The following is a 19,401-nucleotide window of genomic DNA, read 5'->3' as shown; positions in this document are numbered from 1 at the left end:
AAAAGCAAATGAAAACATTGAGTCGTGTTTTCACATACCACAGCCAGGCTCATCTTGTAAGAGGATGCAATGAAATGAAAAACCGTGCCAAATACTGGAGTCACTGATCACAGCTGCAGCTTCACCTAAACAGTTCAGGGCCAAACTTGCTGCTGGACAAGCTGATCCAGTAACAAGCTATTCCAGTAGCCAAATCCCACAGCACCATTCCGCTCCACACACACGTATTCCCCAGCAGTATTTCATCAGTCTACTCAATAAATGCAATGTTTAATTGACTACAGAATTTGGGCCTTTCTCAGCCAGCAAGCACTCTTCCATTTGCTAGTGAGTCAGCAATGACCAGAAGAGACAGGGTCCCCAGTCCTGGATGTGAGTGGATGGCAGACACCGAATGAAGTCCAATCTTCCTTGTGGCTCCTTCTTTAAATAGTTTCAGTGATAAATAATTGGGCTCTGAGAACCAAAAGGGTAGGGTAGGGTGAGTGGATGTGGGTGTGTGTAAAACACCGAAGACATTCTCAACAGCCAACAGACAGCCCAAATCACCACCTGCCTTTCACAGGAAGGAAGCTCAAGAGTTCTCCAGCTCTTGGAAAGCCCTTTTAGGAAGGTCTGAGCAGTCAGAAGGCGAGGTAACTGCCAGCTGCATTGCACCACCTTCCTTATCTCCACCTGCCAAACAACCCAGCCCATGACCCTGGGCTTACAGAGAGCAAAGGAGGCAACTTCTCCCAGTGAAACCACATCAGCTAGCCATGTCTGCAAGGGCTTTGCTGAGTGACCACAGCCACAGGGCTGTGCTTCCACCGTTTGCCCCTAGGAGGAGAGCAGATACCACAGAAAGGTCCTTGGATCTGAAGGAGACCTTGCAAAAGCTCTCCACAGTCCCTTGCTAGTATGAGCAGACGCTCCCAGACACATCCATTAATTAACAGATGTTATTGAACTAATTAAAATGTACCAGTTCAGTTGTGGGTGCCCAACAGCTAAGGAAAACAATCCACCGCAGATTTAGCTTTCCAACCCCATCATCAGCTACAACCTTCATGTATGACACAGGGCAGAATCGGGTCCTCTGAAAGGAGAGGAGGGTCAAGACTGGAGGCCAAAAGGCATTGCTCTGAGGTACACGTGCTCTAATGGGTTTTGGAGCAAAGTTTCACACCGGCCGCAGAACCAGGCTCGTCCATGGGGCAGGTTGTTGCCGAGGCTCTGTATGGGATGTCAAAAGTCTCCCACGTAACCTGGGGAGAAGTTGATGTTTTTCTGAGGGTGCTTCAGTGCTCAAATCCAGCACTCTGCTGTGCATCTGATTTTGAAAGTTAAATTACCCTCACGCATGAACCAACCAAACTTGCCTAGCACATCCTTGATCTGAGAATCAAAACAGGTGTCAGCAACCTCTGCGAGAGGTGTATTGTGCTAACTTTTAACCTCACACTTCCTCCAGCCTTACAACCTGCAAGAGGTGTTAAAAGCAGGGTCAGAAGCCCACGTCCTTTCCTAGAGCCCACAGCCACCTCTTGACCTTCCTGGGCAGTGCTCCTGGTACCAGGGAGAGGAGCCCCCGGCTGCTCAGGCACGGCACCAGGGCTGGCCAGCTTGTGTCCACACCAGCCTTGGACCAGGAGCCCCCCTCATCCCCCACCACCCTGCAGCCTCCAGTATAAAACTACTGCTGTTGATTCACAAGTTGCACAAGGCATAGGGGGATCCCAAACACTGTTTTCCCGTACCTTCTCTATAACTAATAAAAGAAACAGGGCTGGGTCCCCCTTTCCGTGTCTTATCATCAGAGGGAGGGGACAGTTTAACTAACCCTAGGAAGTATGACAGTCCCAAAGAGCAAAACACGCTTGTTGTTGTGACTAAAAGCAGGCAGGGGGTTTTCATTTTACAGCTGGAAAACATATCCCAGTTGCTATAACTCCAACACAAAACCGTAACTAGATAGTGCAAGCACATGGCTGCCCTCACATACCTTCCCTCTGAAATCGGATCAGTCACATGAGCATGAATCTGTTGGGTTTTTGTCGTTGTTTGTTGTTGTTGTTTTTTTTTTTTTTTTTACCTGTCCTGGAATTCCGCAGCAATAAACAAGGTGGCCAGAGGGCAAAGCTAAATAACACAAGAGAAGAAAGAGGAAAAAGCAGTCTGGAGCTGACAAAGAAACCGTGTAAAAAGGGACCATTTCTGCAGTACCGAGAGGCCATTCCTTGCTTCAGTGAAGCTTCATTTACTGCAGGTTTTTCAGTCCTACACACACAGATGTAATGCACTGCTCTTGCATTTTTTTAAAGCCTCACAAGTAATCCTCTTCGTGCCGTTGTATGGGGACTTGCAGAGCAGGTCAGGAGCAGTGGCATGCTTAAGTGGGAGAAGAGTCACACATCATACAAATGATGGCAGCAAGAAAGATTTACCTCCTGAAAAATAAATTACTGGAACACAGGAGAAAAAAAAATCCTAAATCAAAATGTTTGCATAGGGTGACTTTGCAGGTATACCACCAACTAGCAGACTGACAGATTACCTAAACTAACTGCAGGGCTGAGGGCTTGATATCCCAGCTGCTACCAGCCCAGGGCTCCTCACAGGTGTTCACCAACCTGTTGCAAAGGATGTTGGCATGTTTTTCACAGCTAAAAAGCTTCTTTCCCTCCATCCAGTCTACCCCAGTGAAATCTAATGTCCCAGTCTGCTCAATGCTACACAGCACACCACACTGGTCAGGGCACCTCCAGCTCAGAGTTAAGCGCTGACCTTTATTAACCGGTGGCAGGAGCATGTTTGGTGTCACACAAGGCACCAAAGGCAGGTGTGGTGTCTGTCTCAAAGGGTTTCAGTCCAGAAGAGCACAATTTCTTAAAATATCCATTCCACTGTGAGCTATCCTGAGACTCGATACTACTTGGCTGTTTTATCAGAAAGAAGGAGGGTCGTTATGGCAGTCAGTGTTTGGGGAACGGGGAGAGGAAGGCAGGCACGGGAAGAGGTGGAGGACAAGGATCCTGTGGGTGCACCTGATCAGGGAATAAGCTGAGAGGAGCCCTCAGGTTGCTAATCTGCGCAGAGAGGGGAAGAGGAAACACACTTCAGTGACAGGAGGTGCTTACACCAGGGGGTTGGTGTAAAAATTGGGAATCCAAACCCAGCCCAGCAGCAGAGACAGTCGGAGGGCTGGGAGCAGGTGAGAGCAAAGTAGGAATGATAAGTCATTAGCACAGAAAAGGTGAAGGGAGGTCTTTGCAAGTGGATAGGACAGACCCGAAGGAACAAAACCAAGCAGAGGACAGATGTTAGAAGTGTGCCCTAAAGAGAGCACGAGTGGCTGAGCAGCTGTAAAGAACAGCATAAGGCAGGTACCTTTCAACAGCGCCAAGAACCTATGAAATAATTACTTTGGTCAAAACACACTAAGAGCCACCTCCTGTGGCAGGAGGCTCAGCTTGGGTCATTCTGCTTGCTTCCGATCTGCTCCCTGGCAAAACACACCAGGATCCTAAACAAAATACCATTATCTGGCCAAACAGTGTATCACTACCTCCTTCCAGCTGATCACGTGAAGACATTGCTTAACACAGCTTACAAGTGGATTTCTCAGAAACATGCAATATTTATGTCTTTTTGCTAATCAGGTGATACGCTTGGGATTACAACACACTTGCCCATACCCAGGCCCAGCTCCAGACCAGCCTCAGGACACCATGCAGGAATAAACACCGCTGTTGCAATGCACAGAACATCCTGTCCCCTCCCCTAACACCAACACTTACCGAAGGGATCTAAATAAAACCAGACCAGCTGCTGAGGAGGGGCATGTTCAACAGGGAACTGTAAGGCTGAGATGGAGACAAAGCGAATTTCCTGCCAAGTGATGTTACAAGCAATAGGGACATAATTTATCTCTGCTGGAGTCTGCACAGCTCTGAACGCTGTATTCAGCTGACAGTTCATGGGATGCTATTCTCCAAAAACCAGCCGTCCAAGAAGCCAAACAGCCTCCTAAAAGCTCTTTATTACACACGTTCCCAGGCTCAGCTGAGATAACCCATGAAAACAGAGCGCTATCTTCCCCAAGACAATCACGAGCTTACATAATGCAGTGACAGAAGTTCTAATTAAAATAATGGAGTCAATCATTTAAGTGTTATGCCTTAATGTGGGCAATCAGGGTCCTTCCTTCCACTCACCTGGCCAGCAGGATCCCTTGGTATTCCTCCAGCTGCCGCATAAAGCTGGGGTTGGGCTTGGTGACCGTGCGCCGTTCCTTCACGTAGTCGTAAGCCCTGTCCAGGTTCCAGCCGTACTCCTTCATGGCGTAGGCGATCACCGTGGACGCCGAGCGGCTCACTCCCATCTTGCAGTGCACCAGGCACTTAGAACCATTTTTCCTGAAGTGGAAGAAAGACAAAAGAGGATCACTGAACAGAAAACACAGCCTCTGAGAAGCTTAAGAAAACAGCAACTTCTTTACCAGAGCATTATCAAACACATTTTCAACACTGTGGCCACAGTTGAAGTCGGGGATGTGATCTGGTAATCCAATTTACAAACTGGAGCAAGACACACAACGAGAGTGAAGAACAAGATCTTAATATTCTTAACGGATTTTGTTACAACTACTCCTCTGAAGCTTTTATTGCAAAGTAGACAAACATCAGTTGTTTTCAGAGATTTATGAAGACTTCTAAAGACTAATATGGCATCCTTGAACTCAGCTCAAGTGGCCCACTACTATCAAGCAATATTCCAAATAAAAAAACCATCTATCACACAAATGTGGCGTTACAGTTTAGAAACACATCCCTGGAAGATGCTAAGCAGTTCAGGGCAGCCTCTAGCACAGAGATGTTCTACAGCAAACTTTTGATGGCATATCACTGGGTTTGGCAATTGGCTGAACAAGACCAACACTGCTTTAGTCAGGTGTTTGAAATCCCACTTAGCTCCCATCCACAGCTCTCAAGATACTGGTAGGTGCAAATCTATCCAAAAGCCCCATCAAACAACCTGGCAGATTTTTCTTGATACCATCATTTCTTAGGACTGTCTGTAGGTAGAAAGCTCACCCCTGCCCCGGCTCTGTTTATAACAGTCCTTCACCATGCTACCTGTCCAAATGCAAGCGAGTGGAAAAGATGACCTCCCCATGGCTGGAGAGAGAGACCTCAAATGATGGCTGCAGTGCAACACCCTATTGCAATCAGATAGAAGATCCTTTGGCTTTAATTAATTTTTTCTTATTGAAGGCAAAGCAAACAGTGCCTTTGAGTGCAATGAGCAGCTACTCTGCTTGGTGAGGCTGGTATAGAGTCTGAAAGGGCAGCCAGCGCTCTGCTCCAAGGAATTAAAAAACATTTGTCTGCCATGAAACACGAGGAGGAAGGCTATGGCCCTCCTCTGTCAACTGTGCGCTGGGCAGCATTGGCACGGAGCAGGCTGAGAGAATTTGGGTTTGGCACCTTTCATTTTCTCCTTTAAGTGTTAGGTTTTCTGGATTGCCAGTCATGTGAAGTTCCCACAGGACAAACCAGGAGGCCACAGAACACACCAAGTCCTGTGCCTCAACAAGCTCAGACCTGAGCTGCTCGCAGCTGCCTGAGCCTGTACCTGTGTCCACACTCCCCAGACACTCTGAGATATGTCTGCACCATGTGGGGTATAACATGCTATAGCAGCCTTGAGACTGCTCTAAGACTTTCTCAACTTTGGAAATCGAATTCGTCAAAACATTGCAATGCTTTCGGTGATTAAAATAAACCCCAAAACACAACAAGCAGACAGGTCAAAGAAGGGGTACAGTAATCGCCCCAGTTTGGAAGATTATTAACTTACATCACCTCATATACAGTACTGAGGCCCAGTAGTTTAAACCCCAATGGAAAATATTCTGGGCAGGAGAATACTTCTGAGGATGACAACAATTCTAAATCAATACGTAAGGGAATATGATGATGTCTTTTAAAGAAAAAGTCTTGAGCCATACTCAAGTCAGATTTTAAAGGCTATAAGAAATTGCAAGCACCAGCTATGGTTAAGAGATGACAGACTTCTATAATGGAAATAATACTTTAAAGGCAACATATGCCAATCCACTTTCTGACCAATTTTCCCTTAAGAAGGCTGCTGAATTAACTGGAGACAGCTCATGTAACGGGGGTGCAGTTCTTTGCAGTGAAAAGGCCCTACTTTCAGCATCCGCTATCAGATTACTCACTGTAACTGACAGCTCAGAGACCTACACAGGCATTTACTCCTGTTAAAGGGAAGAGTTTCCTCCAGAGCATTACACTACAAGAAATCACTTCCAGACTGTGGGCTTCATTGTACAACCTCACAATGCAGGGAACAGCTTATATTTGTGTTTGGCTGATACGGTTTTGCTTCTTACTTTTGTTAAACCCTGCTCGATTTGTTAGTGCCCTTTCCTCCCACCAACGCCTCTGCAGATCCACAGCATTTCCTAAGCATCAGGCAAACTGTTGGCTCTCTAGTACAGGAATGATCTCCTCCACTGTTTGCCTGGACTGCAACTGGGCAGAAACCTCTCAACTAGCCCTGTTCCTTGTACAAGCACCCACAAGAATGAAAATTTGTGAAAGGCAACTCTAACACTTAGACAGAAACTACAAAGTAAAAGTGCTTTGATCCTAGGTAGGCAAGGAGAAAAAGTCGTTAAGAAAATCAGCAAGAAAATACAAAATGCTTAGTATACATTTTCTAAATGTGTTTGTTCTGTTCTGAAAAGACTTACTTTGCCTTGGAGATGAATTTGTAGGTGTCATTCCAATAAGCCAGAAGATCTGTTGCTTCTTCATCATATACCCGAATATTATGGTATTCAAAGAGGCCAGGGAAGAAGTTATCTATTTCTCGAGTCACATTCAAAATATACCGCACCCTGCATGGAAACAGACAGCAGATAAAAAAATGCAGTGTGCAGAACATGGCAAGTTCAGAGAAATACCACAGCTGCCACACAAAAGCCTTGCCTTGATTTGTGAGTGGCAAAACTCAAAGCATTTGAAGTTTCAGTCGTGAACACACCTCCTTGGAAACCAGGACTTGATGCAAGGAAGCAGTGGGTAACGCAGACAAAAGGTTTTGCTGAGCAATTTAGAGCCTAGCCTCTGATAAAAGGGCTTCCATCTATACCGGATAAAAACTTCCTCTACAGTATGTCAGGTTACACTGCTTGCCCACCAGCTCTCTATTCTAATTGCCACAGGAGCTCCTGCACAGACTGTTCAGTTAGTGTCTGGACACTTTCTCAAAGCCCCTTTTGTGAATCTTTCCTCTGGCTGCACCAACAACACAAGAAAATTGAAGGCATTAGCTCTTGAGCAATACCATAATTAAACAAATGCATAAAATAACTACAGAGAGATATAACAGACAATGAGCCACTGGGGAGGATTTATTTCTTATCCGCTAATTTTCTGGAAAAGAAACTGCTAGAGAAAGCATACGGGATTTATATATACTACATCCAGTATTTTTAGCCCTGAGGGTTGCTTGTAAGATGCTTATGAGCTGCACTCATGCTGGGATATCAGACAGAACAAGAGCACCACAAAGGAGTGACACCTCTTTTCCCTAATGGGTATGAGATTGCTGGCAGTCCAGCAGGACCCGTCTGACCCAAAAAAAACTGCAGCAGACCCTGAGCTGAATGAAGAGAGTCCATTTTGCCAGGCTGATTCTCTGAGGTACAGAACTATGTTATCAATTCAATTCAGCAGAGTGATTAGGTTTTTTCCACTGGATTGGTACAAATAAGCCAAACCCATAAATAATTATTTAATTGCACAATCTTGGTGCTAGGTCCACCTGGCCTAGAGAAAGGACATGCTAAGCTGAAGTCTGGAAGGTAGAAAGGGCAGAAGACAGAGGAACCCATCAGTGCTAAGCCTGAGAGCTACAGGACTTCACTTCCCACTGGGCCCCACTCAAAGCAACAAATGCTCTTTTACATATTTTCCTTCCTGCCGCAGTCCGGAGGTCCAGGCTCCAAAGTGACCCTGTAATCTTGAGACCTCAGTCCAGAACAACGGGCTGGAGCAGAGGGCTCAGAGCCAACTACGCAGCATCCAGTAAAGTAATTGTAGCTTTTTGCTACTTAGAGTTGCTGGCTTCCTTTGTTCACCAAGGGGATGTCAGTCAAGGTCAGGGAACAAGACTCTCTTACTTTAGGGTGACTGTTTGTGGGACGCGAGTTTGGAGGAAGCAAGAGCTTGTTCAGATCTGCAAACCCTTTAGTAAGACTCAGGTTACATAGTAGGTATGGAATAGAGTTTGTTGCACAGACAAGTGTTGACGCCAGGCTCTTGCTTTTAAGCTGATGGCCTGAAGCTACTTACCCTCTGTTCTGCAAGTCTTCCAAATTGGAGGCGTTCCATTCTGAGCCCTGCAGGGAAAACACACAAAGGGACACATCAGCCAGAGGGAAGGCATGGCCAGACAACTGATGGAGGAAGGGATTGTCACCAGTGAACTGAAGGAGGAAGCTGGCCAGCCAAGTGTTGGGAGAGCTGGGCTTTTGAGTAAAGGGGTACACAGAAGGGTGGTGACACAGCTGATGTCCAGCACCTTATCTCACCCCATTAACCAGATCTATTCTGCAGCAACAAGCAGCTCTGCGAAGCAGGAGCCCAGCACCATATGCTGGCACTTCCTGCACACCACTGACAAATCAACCTCAGCAAAGACAAGACCACTCCACCCTTTCCCTGGAGGCTGCTGCCAGCTCTACTGCACAGGAAAGAGGCTGCCTGCATTTAAAAACCATCCAGGTGCTCTTTATACAAGAAACACCCCATCTCACACATCAAAGGCAGCAACACTGCAAACTCACCTGGGTTACACTTCTCCCCATGTTCAAAGCCTTGTGTGAGCACAGAAGTAAACACATTAAACCCTGGCTAGCCAACCCTCTTCTCTGCAGCACACGCAGGGCTTCCAAGCTGCTTGCTCAAACCCGTAAACCCTGACTGAGGACAAAACCACTCAGACAAAAGCTTCCTTCAAAACTGAAGGTGCACAAGCTATCTGCTTCTAAATAGAAAGGTGGTTCAGATGAAGGAGTAAGCAAGAGGGACCCAGGTAGCACTGCCACCACCAGCACAACAGCACTGCTCGGGGCTGCTCCCACAGCACAGGCTTCCATATCGCCCGAGGGCCAGGAGAGGCACAGCCAGGGCCCTTGGAGCATACCCACCGCCTGCCTGCAAACCCCGTCAGCCTGAGAGCCAGACTCTCCCAGTCTTGCAGGAGCAGCAGTGTCCACCCAGAGGATGGGTTGCTGTTTGCCCCGGAAAGCCTGCATGGGCGCCCCACGTCAGAGGTGGGGGAGCTCCAAGAGCTCCGGCTCACAGGCACGCGCTCGCGCCCACGGCAGCGCTTGCAGGAAAGTCCTGAGCACTCACAGCCTGCGCCTGGATGCACACGCACAGGAGAGCTGTGTTACCACTGCGGCAGCTACTGGGGACAAGCCTGTTGTCTTGTCTTGACACTTCAGGAAATCAATGAACAAAAAACATCTGGTTCTTCCCAAACTGAACTACTTCCTAAGAGAAATCGTCATAATGAGGACACCATTCAAGGGGTCAGCACACATGGGACTCCGAATTTCGAGCAGAATAAAGGGGCAAACACTACCTGCCGTGGTAGCCCACATTTCAACAGAACCCACTGCCTTCAGCCACAGAGTCCAGAGCTGTGCATGAAGTGAAGGAGGACTATGGGGGGTCTTGCTATTCAGTATCTGCCAACAAACACATTTTGATCCCTACTGTATTTACCATATCCCCACAGACTTTTTAATTCAGACTAATTTAATTCAGGCCTGGGAACCACCAGTTTCCACAGGTATGGAGAACAATGCTGCAGTGGTGAAAGCCTTTCCTCCTGTCCTTTGATCCACAATCAGCAACATCATCAGGTCTCTTATTTTCTGTTTAGTTATTTTAGCAATCCTTGCGGGATCCCACAGGGCTCTTGCCTCCACCTAGAAGGGAACAGCTCCATGCCTTCCCGAGACCTCACTGTTCGACTTTGCCTTGCAGTATACACACTCCTGAATGAAGTTGGTGCCCAGCCTCAGGAGCATTGCTTCTCACCACAGAGAGCTGCTTTGCAAATACTTCTATTACACACATCAGCCACAGCTCTTCTCCTTGGTGCTGCCTGCAAGCCTTGTTTTATAGGTCTTGTTCCCATTAAAGGCACTCAGAGCCAAAACTCCAAGCCCTGCAGTGGACCAAACTGCCTGTACTGCTTTTGACTCGCACTGTAAGCCTGTAACATGTCTCTCTCTGGAGAACACATAGTCTGCAAAAAAAAAAAATCCATTACATTGTACATACTTTAAGTTTCCTGGCTATACCCCATCACAATTTCTTGGGAGTGCGCACATTAACATACACCATCCCTTCTGAGCCACAGCACTAAGCTTTAGGAGGCTGGGAGAGGCCCTCTCCATTAGGAAAGACCAGCTGGTCCAAGAAGAAAGGCTCTGTTTAAAGTCGAGCCAACCTCATAGGCTAGACAGCCCAACCAAACCTGCGTCCCGTTGCTTCAGGGCTGGGAAATGCAGCGGAGTGCTGACTCACCAGGAGGAGGTGCAGTAATTAGACAGGCCTCAGCAGCAACGAAAGGCAGCTAAGCAAGCAAAACATTAAGGAAACATAAACATTTTGTCTTTTAAGTGATTTATCTCCAGGATTCTTTAAGCTTCTCTGTTCCTCCTGGATCATATGAACTCAGAGATTTCCATGTTACAAGAGCATCATTCCACCTGAATGTTATACAGCTCTCCCCAGCAGCTCCCCTCCCTCTTTGCTGTAGTTATGCCTTTCCTAAACACATGTATACTCCAAGAACTCGGCATGCGGGTACCCTGTGTAGTTAAAGCTACAAAATTGGTCTTGCATCAATGGAAACAGCCCTGAAAAGTAGTTAGAATTAAGACCTTTTTTCCCTTCCATCCTCGAGTGACAGGGTCTACAGTTTGGCTGCTGTTGTATGGCAAACTAGTACAGCCAAGAAGCAAGAGTCTTGCTTAAGAGTATGTCACCCCAGGACCAGCCAATCTCTCTTTCAGAGTTCCTTTAAGTTCCTCCAGAGGCCCCTGTGTCAACCAAGACATAGTGAGAAGTGTTAGGTGTGTTTACTCTTGAATTCACTGATAGACTTACCAAAAAGACATGATCAAATATCTGCGTGGGGCTGTCCATCTGCCCAAGGATCACTATCATTTCATTGTCAATGAACTCTTTGAATTCCCGCAGGTTACATACCATCTGCATCTCCAGCTCGGTGCGTATCTGGGTGGGGAAGAGGAACACAAGGAAATCATGTGAAGTTTTTGTCCTGGCCTTTCTTCATGGCATAAAGTAAAGAGCTCTCTAGTTTGCCCAACAGCACTTCCAGTGCTGCTCCCTTACCACTCACCTCTTTTGACGTGATGTTCTCCAAATCCTTCTGCATCATGATCTCTCTTAACTTGGTCTTAATTAGCCGTTCTGTGCGTTCCCGCTCAGTCGGGCTATTGGAAGAAAGCAAGAGAGTCACTGGGAGGGGAAACAAACTGGATTCATGGCATTTTTTGAATATGTATTGTATAGAATGGATACTCTGCAGAGTCTCAGATACACTATTTCCCCCAAGCACGTCCTCAGCTGGAAGAGATTCAGATGGCTGTAAAGCCCAGTTTAGATTCCCAGTTGTATATGAAAGAGACCAACTGAATGCTCCTAATCCATTCTAGTCATCCAGAGAACCTCTGGTATTTGGTAAAATTTAAATTGGGAAGGCTGCATTATACTCTCTGGAGCAATATCTAAGCTTCCCCCTACCTTTCTTGGAAAGGTAACAGCTCCAAAGCTCCTTACATGGAGAGATGAGGGCAGCTAAGCCCCTGTGCATTCCTCCAGCCTCTGCTGCCAGGGCCCTTATCACCAGCTGCAAAAATAGCTTGACTAACACCAGGGGAAGTTGCAAGAGAGCAGCAGCACAGAACTGTCTCACCCATCATCTTTAGAAGGGACCCAGCACTAAAATCTCACACCACCTTTCTGTTTCTCTGGAAGGCTGACAGGATGGTGACTGCACAGACACTTCTCTGCTTTACAAGTGTCCAACTGCTGGTTCACAAATAAAAATCATGAAAGTTCCAGGTCCTTTTAACATCACAGATTATTTCAGGACTCAATTAAGAGAACACTGTCTAGGTGTCCACAGGAAATCATTCAGTTGCTGCCACCAGGGAAAGGGTGCGTTACATAAAACTTACACATGAAAAGCTACAAAAGAATATTAATCTGACAGCCTGCCAAAACTTTTCAGCCACACTCCTTGAACATTAAAAAACAATCAAGTGTGAAGACTTGTTCACAGCCGAACGACTGCTTAGCATTATTATCCATTCACTGAACTCCAACAACAGGAAATATCTGAAAGCATAAATCAACGAATGGCACTATTATACTGGGAAAGCAGCTGGGGCTAGTGAAGTCATTTCTATTACTACAAACTGGGCAGCTAAGCCCTCACACTTGGCATCACATCTGGACACAGACTACCTTTGAGGTTATACGGTATCAGTACCATCAGCAATTACTAATTACAGGCGTCATAAACCTTGAATGTTGATACAGCCTGTATATTTTGCCCTTCCAAACTGTCTACCTACCTCAGCCACTGTTTTGGACCATATATCTCCAGACATCCAAGCACTTAGCTTGGGACCTACATACTGTCCTGTTCCATACTTGCAGAGCTCCTCAGAATGATGAAAAGCTGCACTGCTCTTTGTCCCCATTCTTAGGTGTATCAGTGGGTGCCTATGAGGATGCTTCTGAGCTCAGAGTCTCAAAAGAGGATACATAAACACTTCACTTTACAGCAAAATTAACTGAGTAAGGAAAAAAAGACCATGCTACTCTAAATATGTGCTCAGACACACGCCAGCTTAAGAGCAAAGTCCAGAGAAACCTGTTCGTTCCAGGAGACACCAAGCCTGGAAATGAGAGGACAAAACCAGGCAAGAGAAAAGCCTAGGTACTAGAATACACCACACCTCTCTCTCACTAGTAACACAGGATTTACCTTTCAGAAGCAAAGATCTGTGGGCCTAAAGCCCAAGGTAAACAACTGGACTGAAAACATGCTGGAGGAGATGCAAAGGAGCCCCAGGAGGGCTAAACTTCCAGTGCTGGTGCTTACCTAACCAGGGGTCCGCTTATTACCTGGAACAGGAAACCTCTCCTCATTAATACCTAATTAAGAGTAATCTCTAGTGGAAACTGTGTCCTCATTTGGAGACTGTAGTGCTTGACAGCCAAACACTTTGGCTCAGCAGAGCCAGACAAACTTACACATCTGTGAAGAGGGCAGGCGAGTCGGGCCGGTGGGACTGGACATCTTGCATGGCATTCCACTCATTGACTGACGACTGGTCGGAGTTGATATGGCTCTCATAGTAACTGACCCACGTGAGGAAGAGGCTCCCTGGGTAGTAATTGTTGCTCCGTGCCACTTCACAAGCCTTATGTAAACTCTGCAGGGCAGACCTAGAAAGGGAGAAATACTTGCAGGATTATAATTTCTTCCTCAGACTGGTATTGAGCACAAAGCAGCAGCCAAATCCAGGACAGTGCTCACATCTCATCAGTCAGTACAAACGCTGGTGCTATATGCAACAGCCCCCAGCACCAAGCAGAAGGCTGTCCTGCGAGGGTCTGGATAACCACACACTGCAAGAGCTTAAATGTCAACTGAAGTATGCCAAGACAAGCCTGGATAGCAGCAAAGGTGCCCACAATTCAGACGCAAAAGCATGTGTGTGTCTGGCTCCAAAAACTGCTACAACTACCTAAGCCACAAATAAGATGCACAGAGTTTGTGTCCAAGACAGGGTGTTCTGACAGCTCCTGCTGTGCCCTCAGCTCCCCTGTGTGCAAGGCAGGGACACGAGAGCTGCACAACCAAGGGCTCAGGGTTTGACTTTACTGAGGTGTTTAGGTGTCTGCCCTCTTTCATTGCACGAGGGATGTCAGAAGTTTCTTCAGCTGCTGTTGGGGAACAAATCCTCACTCTCCTATTTTTAGCTTGTTTTAAATCTTTGACTGGGATCAGAAGGATCCAGGTCAAAATCACTGGGGTGACACAGTAGCATGACATCCTGACAGGCGATGTATTTCTGCAATGCAAAGAAGCTTGAGCCAGAAATACTTTCATGGCCACTACATTCTTACACGAGCCACCCTAAAAGGAGAAAAAAATGCAGGCAGCTTCTCTTTCCTTCTTGCTATCACAATGAACATATCTCACTGGAGACAGAGACTCCTAAAATATACACAGCGTGTATTTCCTTATTCATGACAAAAAAAAAAAAAAAAAAAACAACCAAAAAGGTATTTCAAACACATGCTCAAAGCAATTCTGCTTTGGAGAGATTCAAAGCAGCAGCCCTTTGCAAGGAAAATTACCCTATTCTTTCCTGCCCCCAGCTGAGACGAAGGTGTGGCTGCAGTAATATTATAAACTCACTGCTGTACATCAGCACTTACATGTTTTTTTTACTCTGGTATCAAACTTCCTTCCCTGTCTCTGAAGGAGACTTCTGGCTGCTTGAGTAGGTCTCAAGATACCAATAATGCAAAGCAGCACCTGCTTTTTAAAAGCTCGAGCAGCCAAAATACCTTGGAAAAAGGATCACTGGGACAGATTATAGTAAGTACTTACCACATTGCCTGTACAGACACTGGCTTGAATATATGAACCCTGTTATCTGTCGATACGCTAAACCCTCTGGAGAAAGGAAAAAAGGCACAGTAAAAATGTGTCCAAAAAGCCACTTTCTAGTTAATAACTGAAAGTTTGTAGCACATTAGAACAGCAAAGGACTAGCCCTATGCATACACTGCAGAGTTCAGCTAGCAAACAGAACAAAATAGCACGCTAAAAGCTCTAAGATAACTTTTTTAAGCAGCTGCTGTTTGGGAACGAAACTAAGACAGTGGGACAGTGCTGGGCTGTGCTGTTTACCTTGGCAACACAAATTCAGTGCCACAGCTGGGAGCAACAGAGTCCAGCTAAAGTGATCCTGGGGCAGCTACCAAGGAAAGAAAAGTCATTCCACGCACTGCGCTGGACAGCCTTTGTAACTGGCACAAACAGGAGTCTGCAAGTCAGGTGTCTATTTGGCAGAGAAACATCACTCTTATTTTACGTTCAGTTGAACGCTGCCTGCTGCAAGTGTGATGGAGGAACACATAATAGGATCCCTTTAAGGAGCTTTCACTACACACCCACTCACCAGTAAAAGCTCATTTACTCCAGCTTAAACACACACATAATCCACTGTCTCGGTGCGTGTTTATTCACAGATAAGTCAATTATTGGTGTTCCCTGCCACAACCCCTGTGATTTAGGGCCTTTGAGCTACTAACCCAATGCAGGCCGACAGCAGGAGATCTGCTGGACCTGTTCGAGTTCTTCCCCATACACTGTGCTGTAAGCTCACACACAAAGACCCTCTGCTACTGACCTAGGACATACAAAAGACACTTACCCATCCCCATCCAGGTGGATCAAGGTGTCACTCCACAGTGGCAGCACCAAGCCCATTGTACAAGTGCTACTGTAGTAAGAAAGAGAAGGTCAGCCCATCTCCTACAGCACCACGCTATTATTCTAATTTCACAGCAATGGCTGCGTATCATAAGAAAGAAAATGAAAAAATCCCACTATTGCTTCAGGGACAAACAGTGCCCATGCTGTTCTACAACACTGGTGCCTGGCAAGGATCATTAACCAGATAAAGGGTACAGCTGTACTATTTCAAGCAAGCTTAAAGGGTTAACATACACCCAGGAGAAGAGCAAACAGGATTCAGAAGCAGCAAGCTTTGTGCCGAAGTTCAGAGGGAGCTCACAGTCTTCAGTCAGCTCAAGCCTTTCTTTACAGATTAGTCCCTCTCAAGCTCAAGCGGTTTGGTTTTAACTCTGATTTTGCAATCCACAGCTTTGTTTTCCTGTTTGTCCCTCAGCCTCAGCTGCTGGGACGTGGGATCAGTATACTGTAATAGCAGGGTGACTGGCAGCACGGTAGGTTAGCAATCACAGCCTATCACTCGCTGCTGACTCCTGCCCCTTCTTTGCCCTCCCACACCTCGAGGATGAGTGCAACAGCCAGCAGAGACAGACACCTCTTGGCAATCCCACTCCTCTCTCAGCTGCTTTGACCTCTTTGCCCTCACAGTCACCTGCTTTCTGTAAGGCTGAGCAAAAAAACAAGTTAAAAGCAGAAGTCAAGTGATGGAAAAAAGGAAGGGGTGGAGGAACCCCAACACAACCTGCACCATGATGTCAAACAAAAAAGCTGAATCTCACAAAGCTGTAAAATTGGTCCATAATCAAATCAGCATCTTAATGAAGGATTGGATTCAATTGCCTCCTGCTCTTAGGCTTTGCACTAGCTGCTCTCAAATTTCCACAAGCCCTAACACCTCCGTCAGTCGCTGCAGCTCATGAGAAGTGGGGGAAGAGTGTGAGACTCGAGGCTTCAGAGGGTCAGCAGACACGAAGCCCTGTAAACGCACACGCCTCGAAGCGACTGGTGCCCAGCACAAGGAGACACTGCGGCACGCAGCTATTTCTGTTGACAACGAGATGAGCTCATGGAAAGATGTGTTTTTAAAAGGCTTCCCAAGGTGGCCAGGGTATTTTTAGTGATAGTGTTCAGCAAGCGCTTATCAGAGACCATAGCAACAAGTCTACATTGAGTTATAAATACCAAGTGGACTAGGGGAGGGTGTATTAGACTGACCATCCAGAACCTAAGTAACTCTGGCAGAAAGCTAAAGTGACCCTGCTACGTTATTAGAGACTGAATACCAGTGAGCTCTCAAGTTATCAAAGGTGGCTGTGCTGGTATATCACAGCCAATAGCAAGCTCCAAGCTCACAGCAACCTGTGCAAGGACAAGTTATTCTTACGTTATCGCAAAAGCATCTCTGAGCTACAGCTGTGCACATGTGCACAGGAAGGGAGCCAGGGGCCAGGGCAACATCAGGCTCCTCTCCCTTTTTAGCAGGCATCACTTGAGCTAAGCTTCCAAATCAAGCCACTTGAAATGAAGGCTGTTGTGATCAGCAGGCTGTCTGGAAGGCCGTTTTGTAGCCAAACAATTAAAAAAGATTTTCTAGTGACCCTCCTAACTTCCTGAAAGTTACAGACTCATTCCTGTAGCAGCTGTGTATGAAAACTTCCAAAACAGTTTGAATATCCAAGCTTTTCTTTCTCTGCATAGACCAAGACTGACTTACCCTTTAAGAGGCATGTGCCTCCGTGCCCTCTCCAAAGTGCCTGGTGTTCCTTTCTAAACCTGAAGCTTCTGTCCATGAAGCTGCTGGGGGGGTGCTGCCTCCTGACTTACAGTCACTCCAGCAGCAAAAGCTGCTTCCCAGCCACATTCTGCAGCCTTTTGGAGAGGTCAGCAGCAGTTTAAATGAGTGAAGCAAAAGCACTAAACCCTGATGACATACTGATGTCTGGGGAGAGCACACATTGAGTAAGATCTGCCATCAGCAACCCTAACATTCCCAACAGGCCTTCTGAGCCATGACCTCGGCAAGGGGCTGCCTGACAGTCACTTTCCTATTAGTTGCTCTCCTGAACCTTGATGTCCAGCTTCTCTAATTGTAGCTTTTCCTTTTTTTTTTTGCATGTGAGTTGTCCCTGTCCCTGGTGTGCAGATGCAGGGCTTAGGGACCTCACTGTTCAGAGACACTTAAGGGCACTTAATGTCCTCACACAGCCCTGAAGCTTGGACAAATGGAAGAAATGCTGACCTGTGCTGTTTCCTTCCCATCTGTCACCTTGTTTCAAGAAATAAAAGGGGAATTCTGGATCTCAAGAAAGGTGTTAGGCTGGAAAATCTGAAGCTGTCTATCCCCAGAAAGCATGGACACAAGACAGTGGTTTCTGCACTTGACATGTGGGTGAACACAAGGACTTCCCCCACCTGGACACTGTGAGTACCTGTCATTGGAAGAGAAATCCATTCCCAGGACAATGCTCTCTTCGGTGTCTTGTCTGCCGTTGGTGGACACTACCACCATGTATCTGGTGCGGTTCTGGTAGGTACTTTCCAGTCTTACAGCCTAAAGAAAGGAAGGGGAGAGTTCAGCAGTGCAGCCAGCGAAACACACACTATTGCCTTTACAAGCCACTTTTTCATGCTAAGTGACAGGCGCAGAAGCAGTGATGCAGTTTGCACTAGTACGGATGGCCTGTACTTCACAGCTGGGTAACCAGCAGAAGAGGGAGAAGCAACTTACTTCTCTACACAGTGCTTTCCTCAACAGCTGGGGTGTTCCTGGTGCCTTCTGCACACCTTGCTGCGTGCAGGCCTGCTCTGTCCCACCAAGGCTGCATTTAAACAGCAGCCTACAAGGCTGGCTGCCACAGTCCTCCGACTGGTCCCAGCCTAGTGAGCTTCACGGAGCATTATGAGTTCAGCGAGACAGACAGGTGTTGAACGTGTTCTTCATCTCTGAGGCCTTTGTCCAAAGAGACAGAGCTTTCCTTTCAACTACTGTATGCTACGCGACTCTTTCCACCAACTTCCCAGACAGCTGGACAACTAGGATCTAATTTGTATGTGGTTTCCTGCTGGTCCTTTGAATTTTTCTAGCAACCTCCTCAATGCAGAAGCAACCCTACTGCCTTATAGCTGGCAGGAGAAGATTTCTCTATTATTAAGGTGTACCCATGGCTGGATTCAAATTGCTCAGAAGAGGTGAAAGTTGTTGTGCTTCAATGCTCCTACCACAACCACGTGCACCCCAGTGCCAAAAGAGAGATCTAGCAGGACTGGAGGATGCCTGAATTTCACCCCAAACTCCCCCACATCAAATACTACTGACAGCATTCAGAAAGCAGCCGTGCAGCTAAGTTGTGAGCGTCAGACCAACACTGAAGTTCCTGAAAGGCTACACTGAAGAGTAATGCTCTTCCAGAAGCCACAAGGAAGCCAGAACTGAAGTGACTCCAGCGAGCCTTCTCATAGATGCTGGTTAGCGAAGAGACCTGGGAGCGAAGCCCAGCGTTTTAGGTTTTGCTTATAAACATCTGCAGTAGGCAGCCTTTACTTGCAACATTTTTTGGACTCTGTTCCAAGCCATTTGCAGTTATTTTAGTCACAGGATCCCAACTAGAGAAACTAGGACATCCCTAGAAAGGAAGTGTCTTAATTATGTATACTGAATCTTAACTTTGAACGGCCTAATCCAACCCCAAGACACTGTCTGGCTTCAGTGTTTACCTTATTGTTAAATTGCTTCTTGAACTTTGAGCAGGGCCTACAGAGAGCAAACACAGGCAAGAAGGA

At 46.7% G+C, this 19,401-nt stretch overlaps 1 protein-coding gene across 2 annotated transcripts in view; it reads right to left on the bottom strand.

Moving 5' to 3' along the window:
* The window catches only part of SSH2 (slingshot protein phosphatase 2), a 104,750-nt gene that overhangs the window by 8,364 nt on the left and 76,985 nt on the right, over nt 1-19,401 (bottom strand). For both annotated transcript variants that reach the window (XM_042791432.1, XM_033004797.2), the window contains 9 exons: nt 18,051-18,172; nt 15,581-15,649; nt 14,752-14,817; nt 13,383-13,577; nt 11,458-11,551; nt 11,202-11,330; nt 8,367-8,413; nt 6,761-6,907; nt 4,197-4,397 (listed from right to left, as the gene is read on the bottom strand). In XM_042791432.1, coding sequence (XP_042647366.1) covers nt 4,197-4,397; nt 6,761-6,907; nt 8,367-8,413; nt 11,202-11,330; nt 11,458-11,551; nt 13,383-13,577; nt 14,752-14,817; nt 15,581-15,649; nt 18,051-18,172 — 1,070 coding nt within the window. The remainder of the gene's footprint in view (nt 1-4,196; nt 4,398-6,760; nt 6,908-8,366; nt 8,414-11,201; nt 11,331-11,457; nt 11,552-13,382; nt 13,578-14,751; nt 14,818-15,580; nt 15,650-18,050; nt 18,173-19,401) is intronic.

Source organism: Tyto alba, unplaced genomic scaffold, assembly GCF_018691265.1.
Source record: "Tyto alba isolate M040663 unplaced genomic scaffold, T.alba_DEE_v4.0 Super-Scaffold_19, whole genome shotgun sequence".
Taxonomy (NCBI): Eukaryota; Metazoa; Chordata; class Aves; order Strigiformes; family Tytonidae; genus Tyto; species Tyto alba.
This window is presented reverse-complemented; position numbering and strand designations above follow the sequence as displayed.